Raw genomic sequence first — 16,492 nt, 5'->3', positions numbered from 1 at the left:
TTTTCTACAAGTGGATAGCCAATTTTTCCAGCACCATTTATTGAAAAGATTCATGCAGCCTTTTTTCTTAGCTCATACTTTTAAGTAATAATCTTTTTTAAATTTTTTATTGGTGCATTGTAGTCATACATCTTAATGGGATACAAGATGATGGAGACATATTAATGGTCCCTAACCCTGTACTCTTGCACTTATTCTGTCCAGAATCCCTTCTTTTTTTTACCTACATGACAGACTTATCCTTTAGCTCCAGTTCAAGTATCTTCTCTGTGAAGTGTTTCTAGTTTCATCATACTTGTGATATTAAATTCATTCTCTAAATGTTAGGTGTCTCAATTACAAACTACTTTTAATAACACCAAATGTGAGAGGAAAGATTTGAATAAATAATAAATCTAAAGAGAACTAGTACAGTGTCTTCACAAAGTAGATACTTGAACATTGGTACTTTTATTTTCGTGTGTCATGTGTTTCTTAATAACAGTTATAATTGTGTGCCTGAATCTCAAAATTTGAAATCCTTTATATTGGAGACTTTTATATTAAATGCCTATTTCAGTTCCTAATATGTATTAACTCTTCTATAAATATTTTTAAATAATCTAATTAATTTTGACTAGATTTTTAGTAACTAACCCAGTACAATGAAGTAAATTGCTCTTCAGTGATTCCTGTTTGTTTCCTTTCTTTAGTGGAGATGAGTTCCTCAACTTTCTTCTGAGATTAAACAAACAGTGTGGCCATTTAATAACAGCCGTACAGAATATTATTACTGAGTTGCCTGTAAATTCTCACAAGGTATTCTACAAAAGTTATTAAATGTAACAATGTATGAATGCTTCGGATGAATTTATGATAATTTAATAAATAATATTGACCTGGTAAAATTTTATCAGTTGTTTAGCAAAAGGTTAATAAGCAAGTAAATTTGCTTAATATTACTCTTTTCCATGCTACTTACTTGGAAAAACTTTTGTATTCTCACCCTCAAGCAAAAGAAAATGAGTCAGATCAAAAATTAAATTGATCCGTGTATTGAACTTGTCATTTGTTCTTAAAGAGGATTTAATTGTTTAAACTATAAAGTGATAGGCCACCTAAGTGAAAGTTAAAACAAAACAGCATGTTGAGTGTTATTAAAATTACATCAATTTACAGTTTTTTAATAAAGGAAATTTTAAATAGAGAAAATGTTAAATGACGTGCAAAAGCAAGTTTTTTTTAGTCTTCATAGGATTTGGTGTTAGCTACTTGTCTGTAGTAATAATTATTAAATGCATTTGTTTTCTTACGACTCTTATATAATACTAACATAGAAATAATGTTATTTTTAAACCTTCACATATTGACTGTTCACTACAGATATTTTATTATTAATATTAATTCTCATACAAAAGGTTAGAAATAGGAAATGTGCTTGTATTTAGGAAATGCAAATTGACTCCGCTATTTATATAAAAGTACTGATATCATGATTTATATAAAAAATCTAGTTTGGTTATTTAATTTAATGTTTCATAATACTGTATAGGGCTGAAGATATAGCTCAGTGGTAGAGTACTTGCCTACAGCACACAAAGCCCTGCATCTAATCTCCAGCACCACAATAATACTAAAAATTATTATTATGTTGTTGTATAATTTAAGTGTATATAAAGCTGTGGAAAACTTGTAGTACTTAAAATATAACTTTTGAAAATATTAACAGATAGTACTAGAATGGGCTTCTCCTCGGAATTTTACTTCAGTGTGTGAAGAACTGGTTAGTAATGTTACAGATTTGAATGAAGAAGTTTGCAAACTAAAAGACTTAATTCAGAAGGTATGTATTTAACATTAGAAAGGAGAAGGGAAGCTAAGGGAAATGTTTTACAGCAAAAGATGTTGGGCAGTGGAGCTGTTTGATAAGAACAAGTGGAACACTTAGACAAATGACAGAAGGACAGTTTCCAAGTGGAAGAATATGCATAGGAAACAAACTTTGTAGGTCATTAAGAAATATGTACTAAAAGAACAGTCTGTCCTTTTCATGTTTTGATTGCTCAGTATGAAAATGGTGGCAACATCTTTCAAAAACTATCTGGCAAGTTGTGCCAAGGAGTATGAAAATATTTGTATTTTTTAATAGCAGCTCATTCCCAAAATATATGTACTATAGTGTCCTATACTAACTATGATATACGTATTATCTATAATAATGTGCACCCAGGAGCTGGGAATGTAGCTCAGTGGTAAAGCCCATGCTTAGCCTTAGATGTGCAAATCCCTCCATTCAATCCTTAGCACCTACGAAAGAAAAACTAATGTGCAGCCAGATGAAAATCAAATTATTAGCTTGCTAAAGTAGGAAATTCCATTTATACATTATTTACATCTAACTGTATGTAGATATACAAAAATGCCAAATGAAATATTTATCAGCTCTTTTAATGATATTGTGAGTGGAATTTTCTTGTTAGCCAGACTCTTCTGCACTCTCTTTTATAATTTAGCTATTTTTTCAAGACTGTGGGCTTTTAAGTCTTGCTTTTATATTCATATAGAAGCAGCATATTTCTGGATTTAAGTACAAGTGATTTTTACCCTTTAAGAGATTTGCCTATACCAAGATCTAAGTGCTGAAGTAGGAACCTTTGTTGAAGATGGAGAATAAAGTAATACTTTGAGTCTACCAAAAAACTCTGAGTTTTTTATGTCTATTTAGTAAAAATTTTGATTTCTGCAAAGACATATCTGATATGGAAATTAAGTTATCCATTAGATTTTATAGCTTTAACCCAAATTCATTTAATATTTTACTAATATTTTTGCACTTAAAATAATACTGTTTATTCTTCCTTTATATGGTCATCATGGTGGTTTTTAAAGAAATAAATTTTAAAATGTGTCTTTGGTTTAGTCTACTTGAATGTTTTCTTTTTTATTGGTGCATTGTTATGAATACATCATAATGGGGTAAAAAACTTGTGTAGACATAAATGCACATATCACCCAGCCAGCCCCCACCCAGTCCCCATCCCACTCCCTCTCCATCCCTCCCTCCCATGCTTGGCTTAGTGGTTGACTATGATATGAATAAGTACATCATATGCTTTAAAGAGTTTTTATTTTATGAATATTTTATCAAAAAAGTTATTTTTCAGCGGGGCACGGTGTTGCACGCTTGTAATCCTAGCATTTGGGAGGCTGAGACCGGAGGATCTGGGTTCGCAGACAGCCTCTGCTACTTAGGGAGGCCCTTTGCAACTCAGTGAGACCCTGTTTCAAGATAAAGAATTTAAAAAATGGGGCTGGGGGTGTAGTTCGAAGTTGGAATGCCCTGGGTTCCATCCCCAGTACCGAAAAAAAAAAGTTATTTTTCTCAAAATAAACTTTATACATGTTCTAGATAATTTGTCATTCTGGCTATAACATAATGCTCAATCAAAAGGAATCTTAAAGAGAGAAGAAGTTGTAAGGCAAATTACAAACTAATAGTAGGAAAAATATTTTGAATGGAAAGATGAACAATATACACATCAGAATTCTCTGAGACACTAACTCCTTGTCAGTGAAAGGCATCTTAGAAGTTGTTTTATCCCTGAATTTATTATTCATTCAACAAACAGAAGAGTGCCTGCTATCTGTTAGTCACCTGTTCTAAACAAATCATAACACCATTCATCTTCACTACCTTCATCTCATTTAGAAGAATTGAAGGAAAGTGGTATTTTTACTTAGCATGGTTTTCATGGGGGATCCAAAAATAATTTGGAAGGATTTGTATACAGAAACTTCCTGCAAAGCATCAACATTTAACATAGGAAGTTACCTAAGACATACTTGCCTCAAAGTTGGTTACTAATTTTGTCTCCAGTTCATACTTAAAGATGTAGTAGGGAAGTGGGGGGGGGGGGTGGAGGCCTGAGATCAAATTATAATCAGAGTTTTCTGAATGTATAAAATTAAGAAGTATTGCCTCAGAGACTTACTCTAAAACATTAACAGTACTCTCAGGTATGATAATGTTTATTTTAATAATGTATACCTATAAAGAGAATTTTCATCTACATGGAAGGACTTTCTTTTTTGTGACCTTCTCTTCCTAGGATTTACACATTTCTGCATAAGAATTATACTTTAAAACCTATTTATTAGTCTATAGTAATAACAGAGTTGTTTGGGCAGAAAAGTCTATTTTTGAGCAAGCTTAGTGTATTGGTTTTCTAGACTAGTCTTTCATAAATAGCAATTATCATAATAAGATTTGACTTAGGGAACTAAGAATTTAAGCCTTCCAAAATTGGCAATATGCTATGGAGTTTGTTAATCTCATGGTAATTTCAAAATTTTCCAATAATAAGTTTTTTTTAAAGAAACATGAGTTATCATGGATAAATGTATGGAGGTAACAAAGAGAGAGGGTGGGAGAGGTCAAGTCTAGACTTTAACACCACATCCCTCTTTTTCAAACCAACACACTGACAGCTCCTGTCAGAAAGGGTCATGCTAAGTAACTGGTTAATAAAAAGAATGACTATCTCAGGATTCAGTAAATGGAGCATCAGTGTCAAAAAGGAATCTGTTAGTGAATGAAGCCATTTGGAAGTTAGACCAAGTCTTAATGAGATTGGCATTGAAATCCGTTTTTCTGTTATAAATTTAAAACTAATTTTGCAGCCTTTTTAAATTAAATATTTACACTGTAGAAGTTAGAAGTCGTCGTTTCTGCTGATGTTGAAAGTATATCACCACTCCAGCACAGGATGTTTCTAGTAAATATCACTCTATAAATGTGCCTGCTTCTTTTTATCTCTCAAGGATCTTTTGGTTTCTGCTTATTCTTTCCCTTCTGTGCCACCCCCAGCAGTCATCTTTGCTTTTTCTTCTCTCTTCACTTTCCTCCCTCTGTTCCATCTACCTCCACACACACCCCACACCACACAATGGGTGAGGCTTCTTTAGCACAAAATTTTTATCTATGGGAATTTCAATGGGGTCATGTACTTTCATTGCTGAAAAGTGCTAAAAGAACCACTAAAGTTTTTGTTGACATTTGTTTCTAAAATTATATTTAAATAAATTAGTAAACTTCTAACATACTCATTTGATCTTCCAGTTTTTGCTAAATTCCATCTATTGTAGGCTTGCTATGAGAATGATTCACTTTTTTAAGATATTACTTGATATTTAATATAGAAAGAAATAAATATCAATTGTCCTTCCTTGTAGGCAAAATAGAAACTTTAATATAATTTAAAGAAATTTTATTTCATGACATAAATACATCATTTTTAAATGTGACAACCTATGGAAGCATTTATTTTTAATGTAAAGCTATTTATTTTTAATGTAATGGGATACTGGTGAAAGACTGTCTTTCAAGATAAATGTGTTCACTTTAAGTCTTCCAAGAGAATATTTAGTTGCTATTGAAGTCAAATGAATTCATATAGGTTTTTATAAATCAAATATTTTTTATTTTTACTGCATTGTACATTAACACTTTTCTTTTTTCCATTTTAAATATTAGCTACAAAATGAACGTGAAAATGATCCAACTCATATACCATTAATGGAAGAAGTATCTACCTGGAAGAGTAGAATTTTGAAGAAGACAGCTATTTCAGTCTGTGGATTTGGGCTACTGCTTTTCATTTGCAAGCTAACTTTGCAGAGAAAATAACCCTAATACTTGTTTTAAGTTCTATATACATCTTATTTAAGCTGTCCTAGCATTGATCTTAACCATTTATAGTACAGCATAACTTCACATTCTTTGCCCATCTCGGTAGGAAAAAATTATGATAATATAAAGAAGAGAGTTTTTCTTTAGAAAGTGATTTGTCGGTTTAAATTATAAATATAGTTTGTTGCATTTTATGTTAATTTTTATCAAGCAGTGAATTATACATAATTCTTTAGTTTGAGCATATGACTAAATCACATTCAAAATAAAATTTTACCTAATTTTCATTACATTTAAAAGTGTATTCATTTCCCATAAACAATCTTAGAGCATTTCTGAAGAGTTTACCAGTCAGTAGCTCAATTTTAGTCTTTATTTCTCCTTTCATTATCAAATTTCCCCTTTCATTATCAAGTCCAACAAAATAAGGAATTTTTTTGTTGGATTTTTAGTTATATTACATTTTTGGAAAATTATTAATTCTGAAACTATGCTAAAACATAAAAGGCAAAATGTAAAAGTTTTAATTGAGTACTGTAGGAAAAAATATTTCAAATGCAAAATACAAAAGCAGAAAATTAAAGAATAGTATAAAAAGCACAAAGTGCATTGGAATTTTTGTGTATTTTTTTGTAATGTGATACATAATAACATTCTTAGAGTCATTATGACAGTAAATGGCATGTGCCATGTAATATTTCCTTTTTCAAGATCAGAATACTGATATTCAAATTTTAAAAGTGAAGGTAATGAAAGGACAGACCTAATATATAGCAGGCAAGCAGTGTAGTATTTAAATCTTGCTTAACTTAGTGCTACACTTAAACATATTCATTTGCTCTACAATTGCTTGAGATGTAAACATCAAGCAAAGGGGAATTAATTTTTGAAAACTGCATCAGGATTTTACATTCACATTTCTATAACTTTGTTTTGATAACATAGAAGTTGTATTGCTCAAAAATAACTCATTATACCATAAAGTAGTGCTAGGGATTTTCTTGGGAAGGGAAAGGATGAACAGATTAATATTTGAATGCTTACTTTGTAGTAAGCCCTTCATAAATATTGCCTTAATTCATAGGGGAGTGCCACGAGGCACTTTAATTTTGTGGAAATTGAGTATTAGACATTCTGTTAAACTGATGAAATTCATACCACTAATAACATAAGCTGAGAGTTCAGTCCAAACTATTTAACCTCAGATCCCATGCTCTTTCCAACATTCATTCATGCGTTGAAATATTATTAAGCACTTATACTTTAGTGGACAAAAGCCAACAATAAGGTTTAAGATACCAGATGCAATAAATGCAATGAAGAAAAATAAAACAAACAGGAACTTCAGAATGAAGGCAGAATAGTGGTCAGGGAAGGCCTTGTAAGCTATGCAGGTATCTGAAGTATGTCCATTCAAGAAAAAACTACAGAAGCAAAAATATCATTCCAGCATTAAAATACTCCAGAAACTCTAGGCAAGCCAGATTAGCTAGAGCCAAGTGAGAAGCCACAGGGGTCTGGCTTATTTGAACCTTGTTTGTTAGTTTGAACTGAAAGATCTGGAAAACCACTGGAAGATTTTGTACAGAGAATTAACAGGATCTGAAGTATATTTTAAAAGGATCTCCCCTGCTGCTATTTTAGAGCAGACTCAGTTAAAATGGGGAAGCTGTGGCACTATTTAGGAGGTTATTGCAGTAGATTCATATACAACAGTAGTTGAATTAGCAGCGGAAATAGTAAAATCAGCTGCATTCAGCAATTTTTAAAGAACAGTCAATAGGATCGCCTTATAGATTGATGGTGAGTTCCAAGCCAAAAGGAATATGCAAAGAAAGTTTTTTGGCTTTTGTAACCAGAAGGATGAAGTTGTCATTTACTCAAGAAAGGAAGCTTCTGAGAAAAGCAGAGCAATTAGAAGGGTGGGGAAGCAAGAGATGTGAATAAACAATAGATTACATTAGTCAGAAATTTATGAGAGAGACTCAGCAGGAGATAAAAAAAAATGTGGATTTATAATGTTAATAATAGCATAAGACTGGGTCAAGGGAATGATGTAGACAAAGAGAAGTGAGCTCCAGGCACCAGAATGCATAGGAACAAGACAGAAGGAACCAGAAAGGAAGACTAAAAGAGTGGTCACATGAGGTTAGACAAATGTCACCAGCCTCAGGCCCATGAGCCAAATTCAACCAACAGGTGGTCAGCAGCATTAGTCATTAGGAAAATTGAGTCCCCAAGGAATACCATTACACACCACCAGAAAGACTGGAACTTAAGAAGAATGAGACAAAGGCTAGAGAATAGAATAATGGTAGAGGGATTGCCTAGAATGGTGCAAGCCCCTGGGTTCAATCCCTAGCACTGCAAAAGGGGGAAAAAAGGAAAAGAAAAAAAAGAATGATATCAAGTGGTAATAGGTATTTAGAGTAAAACTCTACATTCTGAACTGTAAATTGATGAAAATTATTCTAGGAAACTGTCAGTATCAACTAAAAGAAGACATGTTCTCCCAATTACCCAGCAGCTCTACTCCTAAACATATGACCTCTTAGAGAAATGAGTTCTATGCACCCACTAAAAGATTTGTACAGGAATGTTTATAGTAGGATTATTAATAACCTCAAATTGCAAAAAGTCAAAATGCCCTTCCACAATAGGATGGGTAAATATGGGAATATTTATACAATAGGATTCTGGGTAGTAATAAGATAAAACTATGACTACATATAAAAACCTGAGTGAATCTCACAGACTTAAAATTGAACAAAAGCCAAATAAAATATTGCACATACTATTATGATTATTTCACTTATGTAGGTTTAAAATAGGCAAATATTATTGATGGGGCAGAAGTCATAATAGAGATTATTATATTATTCTGATATTCCTTGCTAGGAATTACTTGGGTATATACATAAAATTCAGCACTATATGTAGTTTTATAAGTTCAAAAGTTCTAAAAGTCTAGCACTTAAGGAGATTTTTAAAAATTGAATGTGTTAACAAAAGAGGATTGTAGAAAAATAAACCTACCTGCTCTACAACCTAAATTTGAAAATAAGTAAAATTTGTTTTAAGCAGAATATAAAACATGTTAAAATCTAATAGCAATAATAGTTTTCCTAGGTATTTTACTTAGAGTAGGACATTTAGAATTAGAAAAGGATTAGTACAAGCAGGTTATCACATTTTTTATAAAAAGCAAATGCAAAGTTCTGAAACATGGGAATAAAGGATACTTCATAAATATTTTCAAATTACAGTATTAAAAATAGTAAATACCGCCGGGCATGGTGGCGCATGCTTGTAATCCCTGCGCTTGGGAGGTGGAGACAGGAGGATCACGCAGGTTTGAAGCCAGCTGCACTGGCTTAAGAGACCGTTTCCAAATTTAAAAAAGTATAAAAATAGGTCTGGGAGTGTAGCCTGGAGGTAAAAGGGTTTCCAGGAGCCCCAGTACTACCAAAAAATAAAAATAAAAAAGTAAATACCATGAAACTGTATGCTTGATCTCGTTCACTTCCCTGATTTCTAAATAGCTTTCTTGAGATTATTCATCTATTTAAAGATAAAATCCAGTGGCTTCTGATATATTTCAAAGTTTTCTACCTATAACCAAAGTCAATTTTAGAATTGATTAGTTAAGGAAGAAACTCTTCACCCTATATCTGTCCCCACCTCAGCTCCACCATACTATACTAGCCCTAGGGAACCACTGATCTCTTTTCTATCTTGTCAGATTACCTCTTCTGGACATTTCACATCAATAGAATCACACAGTATGTGATTCTTTATGATAAAACTTTTTAACTTAACATGTTTTCAAGTTTCAACCATGCTTGAGCATGCATCAGTACATAATTTTCTTTTGTATTGAATATTTTACTCTAGAGCTATACTCCATTTATCCATCCATTCATCAGTTCTTTATACTTTTTGGCTATTAACATGTTTCTATTTCTCTTGGATATGTAACTAGGATAATTATAGGATTCTACAGTAACTTTATATTTAACCATTTGAGAAGCTATCATATGGTTTTCCAAAATAGCTGTACCATTTTGTATTCCTAAAAACTGTGAGGACTCTTAATTTTTCCACATTCTTGTTAATACAGTGTTTGTTTGTTCTACTGGGGATTGAATCCAGGGGCATTCTGCCTCTGACCTACATCTCCAACATTTTTAATTTTTTTTTATTTTGAAACAGGTCTCAGTAAGTTACCAATCCTGGCCTGGAACCTTGAATCCTCTTGTCTCAGTATTAGGATTACAGGAGCATGGCTTTATCTATCTCTGATTTTTGCCATTCTAGTGGATATGAAATGGCTTTTTGTATTTCCCTGATGGCTACTCATTTTGAGCCTTTTTTCATGTGTTTATTGGCCATTTATATGTCTTCTTTGGAAAAGTGTCTATTAAAGTCTGTTGCCCATTTCTTAAATTAAGGTGTTTGTCTTGTTCATTTATATGAATTTATATATGATATATATATATATATATATATATATTATATATATATATATATATTATATATATATATATTAGGGGTTGAACTATATATATTCTAGACACTAGACCCATATCAATATGTGATTTGTAAATATTTTCTTTCTGTGTGTTGTCTTTTGGCTTTCTTAGTAATATTCTTTGATGCAAAGGAAGTTTTGATGTGTGTGTGTGTGTGTGTGTGTGTTGTACTGTAGATTGAACCTAGAGGCGTTCTACCTCCTTAGAGGCACACCCTCAGCAGTATTTTTATTTTATTTATTTATTTTTTGAAGTTGCAGGGGGCTTCACTAAGTTGCAGAGACTAGCCATGAACCAGCGATGCTCCTGTCTCATCCTCCTAAATACTGGGGTTAAAGCATGAGCTACCATGCCCATCCAGAAGTTTTTATTTTAATAAAACTCAATTTACCTACTATTCCCTGTTTGAGCTTTTTATATTATCTCTAAGAAAGCATTGGCATATCAAAGATCATGATGCTTTATATTTGTGTTTTCTTCTGGGACTTTTTCTAGTTTTAGCTCATATTTAGGTGGTTGATCCACTTTTGAGTTTTTGTATATGTTGTGAAGTGTAGGCCCAATTTCATTCTTTTGCTTCTAGGTATCCAGTTGTCCCAGGATTATTTGTTAGAATTAGTGTATTTCCCCCATTGAGTTGTCTTAGTACGCTGAAGTTCAGTTGACCATAAATATAGAATCTTGATTAGGGATTAAATTGAATTTGTAGATCAGTTTGGGGACTATTACCATCTTCTGAAACATGAATATGGTTGTTGAACCCAGAGGTGTTCTACCTCCGAGCTACACCTCCAGCCCTATATTTTTTATTCATTTTATTTTGAAACCGGCCTCACTAAGTTACAGAGAGCCTCACTAAGTAGCTGAGGCTGGCTTCAAACCTGTGTGATCCTCTTGTCTCAGCCTCCTAAGTGCAGGGATTACAAGTGTGCGCCACCATGCCCAACTTATCATTATTAATTTTTTTTTGGTGGTACTGGGGTTCCTGGAAGCCCTTCTACCTCTGGGCTACGCTCCCAGAACTATTTTTATACTTTTTTTTTTTTATTTGGAAACAGGGTCTCTTTAAGCCAGCGCGGCTGGCTTCGAACCTGCACAATCCTCCTGTCTCCGCCTCCCAAGCGTGGGGATTACAAACGTGCGCCACCATGCCCGGCCTATCATTAATTTTTAATTTCATTTTATTTGATCAAAAATATACTTCATATAATTTCAGTTCTTTTAAATCCTTTGAGGCTAGCCGGGCGCACACTTGTAATCCCAGCATTCGGGAGGCTGAGACCAGAGGATGGCGGTTCATGGACAGCCTCAGCTACTTAGTGGGGCCCTCTATAACTTAGTGAGACCCTGTTTCAAAATAAAGAATAAAAAATAGGGCAGGGGGCCGGGCGTGGTGGCGCACGCTTGTAATCCCCGCGCTTGGGAGGCAGAGACAGGAGGATCGCGCAGGTTCGAAGCCAGCCGCGCGCGCTGGCTTAGGAGACCCTGTTTCTAAATAAAAAATATAAAATAGGTCTGGGAGTGTAGCCCGGAGGTAGAAGGGCTTCCAGGAACCCCAGTACCACAAAAAAAAAAAAAATATATATATATATATATATATATATATATATATATATATATAGGGCAGGGGATGTAGCTTGGAGGTCAGATGCCCCTGGGTTCCATCCCCAGACCCGCAAAAAAAAAAAAAAAAAATTTTTTTTGAGGCTTGTTTTATGGCCTAGCATATTCCATGTATGCTTGAGAATATGTTTTATACCTTTGCTGGGTTAAGTAGTCTATGGATATCTGTTATTTCTACTTTGTTTACTTTGTCTATAGTGTTGTTCAAGTCTTATTTCTAGGCAGAAAGTGACCTGCTAACTCATTTTATCTGTAATTGAAAGGGGGTTATGAGATCTTTAAATCTTACTATTGAATTGTCTGTCCCTTTATTTCTGTCATCCTTTGCTTTATGTTAATTTATCTCCTGTAGGTAGCATACACTTGGATCTGGGTTTTCCTAAATCCACTCTGACAACCTACATTTTGATTGAATTTTTAATCCACTCATATATAGGATTCCTCTATTATTCTTTTACTGCTTTAATTTATTAAAGGAATAGTTTCTAATGTCACCTTTTAATTCTTCTAATGATCATTTAAACTATTTTTAATTATTTTCTTACTGGTTGTTTTAGTTATATACCCTAACTTTTCATAATCTACTTTATATAATCTACATAATTATGTAAATTACATAATTAATTTAGTGTAGATTTATATAATTATGTTGGTACACTCAAAAGTGTCCTATAGGCCAGGCGTGGTGGCGCATGCTTCTAATTCCCGCCCTTGGGAGGTGGAGAAAGGAGGATCTCGTCGAAGCCAGTCTTTCTGGCTTAAGAGACCCTGTTTCCAAATAAAAATATAAAATAGGTCTGGGAGTATAGCCCGGAGATTGGAGGGTTTCCAGGAACCCCAGTACCACCAAAAAAAAAAAAAAAAGTATTCTATAGTTCTCTGAGGGTCTCTTTATTTTTATTTATACTATTATAATGCCTCTGTTTCAGATTGCATAATCTTTATCGATTTATCTTCAAGTTCACTGATTCTTTATTCTTCCAGTCCAAATAAACCAATGTGGAACTATATGTAATTTTTTCTTTTAGTTATTGTACTTTTTGACACCAGAATTTTCTTTTGGTTCTTTTTTATGATTTCGGTCTCTTTATTGATGTTCTCTGTCATGGGATTTTTTTTTCATACTTTCCTTACTTCAAACATAGTTTCCTTTAGTTCTTGGAACATATTTATAATTGTTTCATTAGAGTCTTTGTTAAATATGATGTATGGTCCATCTTATGAATAGTTCCCCATGTGTAGGTCCAACGTTCCTCTTTCATTGTATGTCTTATAACTTCTTGTTGAAATGATATTTTAGAGAATATATTCTAGCAGTTTTGTATACTGACTCCTCTCTCCCCCCCACCAAGGACTCATTGTTGTTTCCTTATTTAATGATTTAGCTCAACTGTTTTTTGAAGTCTTATTTTCCACAAAGGGTAATGTTGGTCATCAGAGGGTACAGCCTTGGGCATACTCACAGTCACGGCTCCTCATTCATATTACACCTAACCTTAGTTCCACTACTTACTGGCCAATTGCTCTAGTGTTTTTTATATGCCCTGGAGCATAAATTTCTCCCATATTTTCATAAAATTAAATTTGAGCAGGGAAGTTATTTGAAGTCAGCCTTTGAAATTTGTTGAGTCTAGCAGGGTCCTTCTCTAGCTGTGTCTTTTGTGATTCTCTCTGGCAACCCAGCTGGCCTACAGATTAACCTGTTACTCCTAATTAAGAGGAGCTGTTATGTCCAGGACTCCACTTAGTCTTGTATTTCCCCATTTTCTTTTTTTAAATTTTTACGGTACATTGTAATTATACATCTCAAATGAGGTACAAGATGGTAGAGGCATTACATGCACACATCACTCATTTCGCCCTTCCCCAATTCCCACTTCATTTCCTCCCCCTCCCACTTTCTTGTGTTCTGTTTAGTGATTGATAATGTTTGTGAATGTATTATCATATACATTAGGGAACTTCCCTATTCTCCCTCCCATCCCCTTCAGATCACCTTTACTCATCTAAGGTTTCTCCTTCTTTGTATAGAGTCTCTCCTCTGACCCATTTTCTCCCTAGCCTCCAAATATTAGGGAGAACATCTACTTCTTACTTTTTGTTACTGACTAATCTCACTTAGCATAATGTTCTCCAGTTCCAGCCATTTCCCTGAAAATAACATTATTTTTTTCTTCCTTATGGCTGAGTAAAATTCCATTGTGTGTATACATCCCATAGTTTTGTAATCCTTTCATCTGTTTGATGGACATCTTGGCTGGTTCCATAGTTTGGTAATTGCGAGTTGTGTTGATATAAACATAGATATGCATGCATTTGTCTGGTAGTTTGGTTTCCATTCTTTTGGGTAGATACCCAGAAATGATTTGCTGGATCATATGGTAGGTTCATTCCCATTCTTTTGATGATCCTTCTTACTGTTTTCCAAAGTGGTTGCACAAATTGGCAATCCCATGAACAATGTATTAGAGTTCCTACCTTTCCACACCCTCACTAGCATTTGGTGTAGTTTGTGTTTTTAATGATTGCCATTCTAATTGGGGTTAGGTGAAAGTATAGTATAGTATCATGTCATTTGCAAATAGAAATAGTTTTAGTTCTTCACTTCCTATTTGCACTGCTTTTATTTCCTCTACTTGCCTTATTGCTCTGGCTAGATTCTCAATACTATATTGAAAAGAAGTGGTGATAAAGTACATCATTGTCTTCTTAGGGGAAACTCTCTGTTATTCTCCATTTAATATGATATTGGCTGTGGGCCTATTGTATATTGCCTTTATGATGTTGAGGTATGTTCCTTCTATTCTGATTCTCTACAGTATTTTTAGCATGAATGGGCAATAAATTTTGTTGTTTGCTTTTTTAATATCTATTAAAGTAACCATGTGATTTTTGTCTTTGGTTCTGTTTATGTGGTGAATTACATGGATTTTTTTTTTTTTTGTATGTTGAACCAGCCTTGCATTACTGGGGTGAACCCAACTTGGTCATTGTGTATAATTTTCTTGATGTGGTTATGGATGTACTTTGCTAAGATTTTATTTAGCTGTTTTGCTTCTAAGCTCATCAACAATCTAGGCCTATAGTTATCTTGAGTTGTCTTTATTCTGTTTTAATGTGAATGTGATGTTGGCTTCCCCATATTCTAAAAGTCCATTCCTTTGGAAAAAGCTTCAGAGTCCTTTTTCATCAAGCACTGTTTCTCTCCTTGGACAGAATCTCTAAGCCACTACTCTGGAGTTCAGTGGTGGAACAGTAGCCTATGGTTGTCTCCGGCTGCCTCTCACAGCCTAGAACCTCTGCCCTACAAGCAAGCTGAGCTGAGGACAGTCAGAGTCTCAGTATTCTTATCCTGCCATCCCTATGGGTTAGAGGTATGAAGCTAATGCTCTGAAGAAGCCTCTTAAAGATCCTACAGACTGCTTGGCCTTGGTTTATTAGAACACCATGATTGTAGAGAGATGAAATGTTGCAGATCAGGAGCCAAAATGATCTTGGGTTATCTTAGTCCTTTTATAGCCATTTACCTTACACATCTGTATCTGGTCTACTATCCACATAACTATTAAGTAAATCTTTCAGATTTTATCCCTAAGCTTGGCAGACCCTAGGCTCTTTGTATAACCCTAACACTAAAATGATATAGGATAACAGCTGAAATCTATAGAAAAGAGTTCCCCACTTTTGTATAGCCTACTTACCTAAAGTCCCCATTATGCTAAGTGAGATTAGCCAGTCACAAAAAATAAGAAATCAGATGCTTTCCCTAATATGTGAGAGGGAGAAATGGGTCATAGGAGGAACTCTTGAAAAAGGAAATCCTATAGAAGAGCAAACAAGACAATCTAAAGGAGGAGAAAGGAGGGGGGAGAGGAAAATCTCTAAAACACACAGTGTACTTAAACATATCGAAGTCAATCACTAAGCCAAGCAAGGGAAGGAGGGACGGGGAGGGAATGGGGTGGAAATTGGGTAGGGGTTAAATCAGCGATGTGTACATGTCTGTACACACAAGTTTTTTACCCCAATATGATGTTTGAATATAATGCACCAATAAAAAATTTTTAAAGAAAAAAAATATTTTGTAAATGTATTGATGTATGAACATCTTTGTTCTGTGTCTATAGAAGTTCACTTAACCTTTCCAGGATGGAGAATGTCATTCAGGATAATTTGAATCCATGTTTCTGGGACATAGTCACACATATTTGGCTCAGAATAAATATTTTGTATCTCCTTAGAGCAGAGTCATTATTTTACATCGACAGGAAATCCACATTCTATAGGGTTCTGTGGAAGGAGACAGATAAATATGTCTGAAAGATCAGACATATTTATCAGAATTTAGCCCCTCATCTTAGAGGTGAAGGGGATAGCACATACTGGTGTTCTTCCCCTTCTGATGGTATAAAGCAACCCTTGTTTTGGAGCTGAGGGAGCCTTGCTGTGGGCATATCCACCCAGGGTGGAGCTTCCACCAGTCTGAGTTGGCCTGATAGGGTGGGTGCGGAGGGAGGTCATATATAATGGCTCAAATGCTATTGAATCATTATTCTTATAGTTTTAGTAGGTTTTCTTAAATAACTGCTTCTGCATTAGGACACTTTTCAAGACTTTAAGTGTATATATTTTCATATTTTCTCTAGCCTTGCTTATTCCTTTGGGGAAT

General features: G+C 34.2%; 1 protein-coding gene across 2 annotated transcripts in view; it reads left to right on the top strand.

Annotated features, from left to right (window-relative positions):
• Positions 1-5,665, top strand: part of ASZ1 (ankyrin repeat, SAM and basic leucine zipper domain containing 1) — a gene marked incomplete at both ends in the record, with an annotated part of 62,885 nt that extends 57,220 nt beyond the window's left edge. The window contains 3 exons of one of the 2 annotated variants that reach the window (XM_080701334.1): positions 693-798; positions 1,736-1,822; positions 5,513-5,665. In XM_080701334.1, the coding sequence (XP_080557460.1) occupies positions 693-798; positions 1,736-1,822; positions 5,513-5,665 (346 nt within the window). Of the gene's footprint in view, positions 1-692; positions 799-1,708; positions 1,823-5,512 lie in introns of both variants that reach the window. The other variant, XM_080701333.1, reaches the window with a different exon arrangement.
• Positions 5,666-16,492: the final 10,827 nt, after the last annotated feature.

This window comes from Muscardinus avellanarius (genome assembly GCF_963383645.1).
Source record: "Muscardinus avellanarius genome assembly, chromosome: 9".
NCBI lineage: Eukaryota > Metazoa > Chordata > Mammalia > Rodentia > Gliridae > Muscardinus > Muscardinus avellanarius.
Note: the sequence above shows the minus strand (reverse complement) of the source record. Positions and strands in the feature narration are given on the sequence as shown.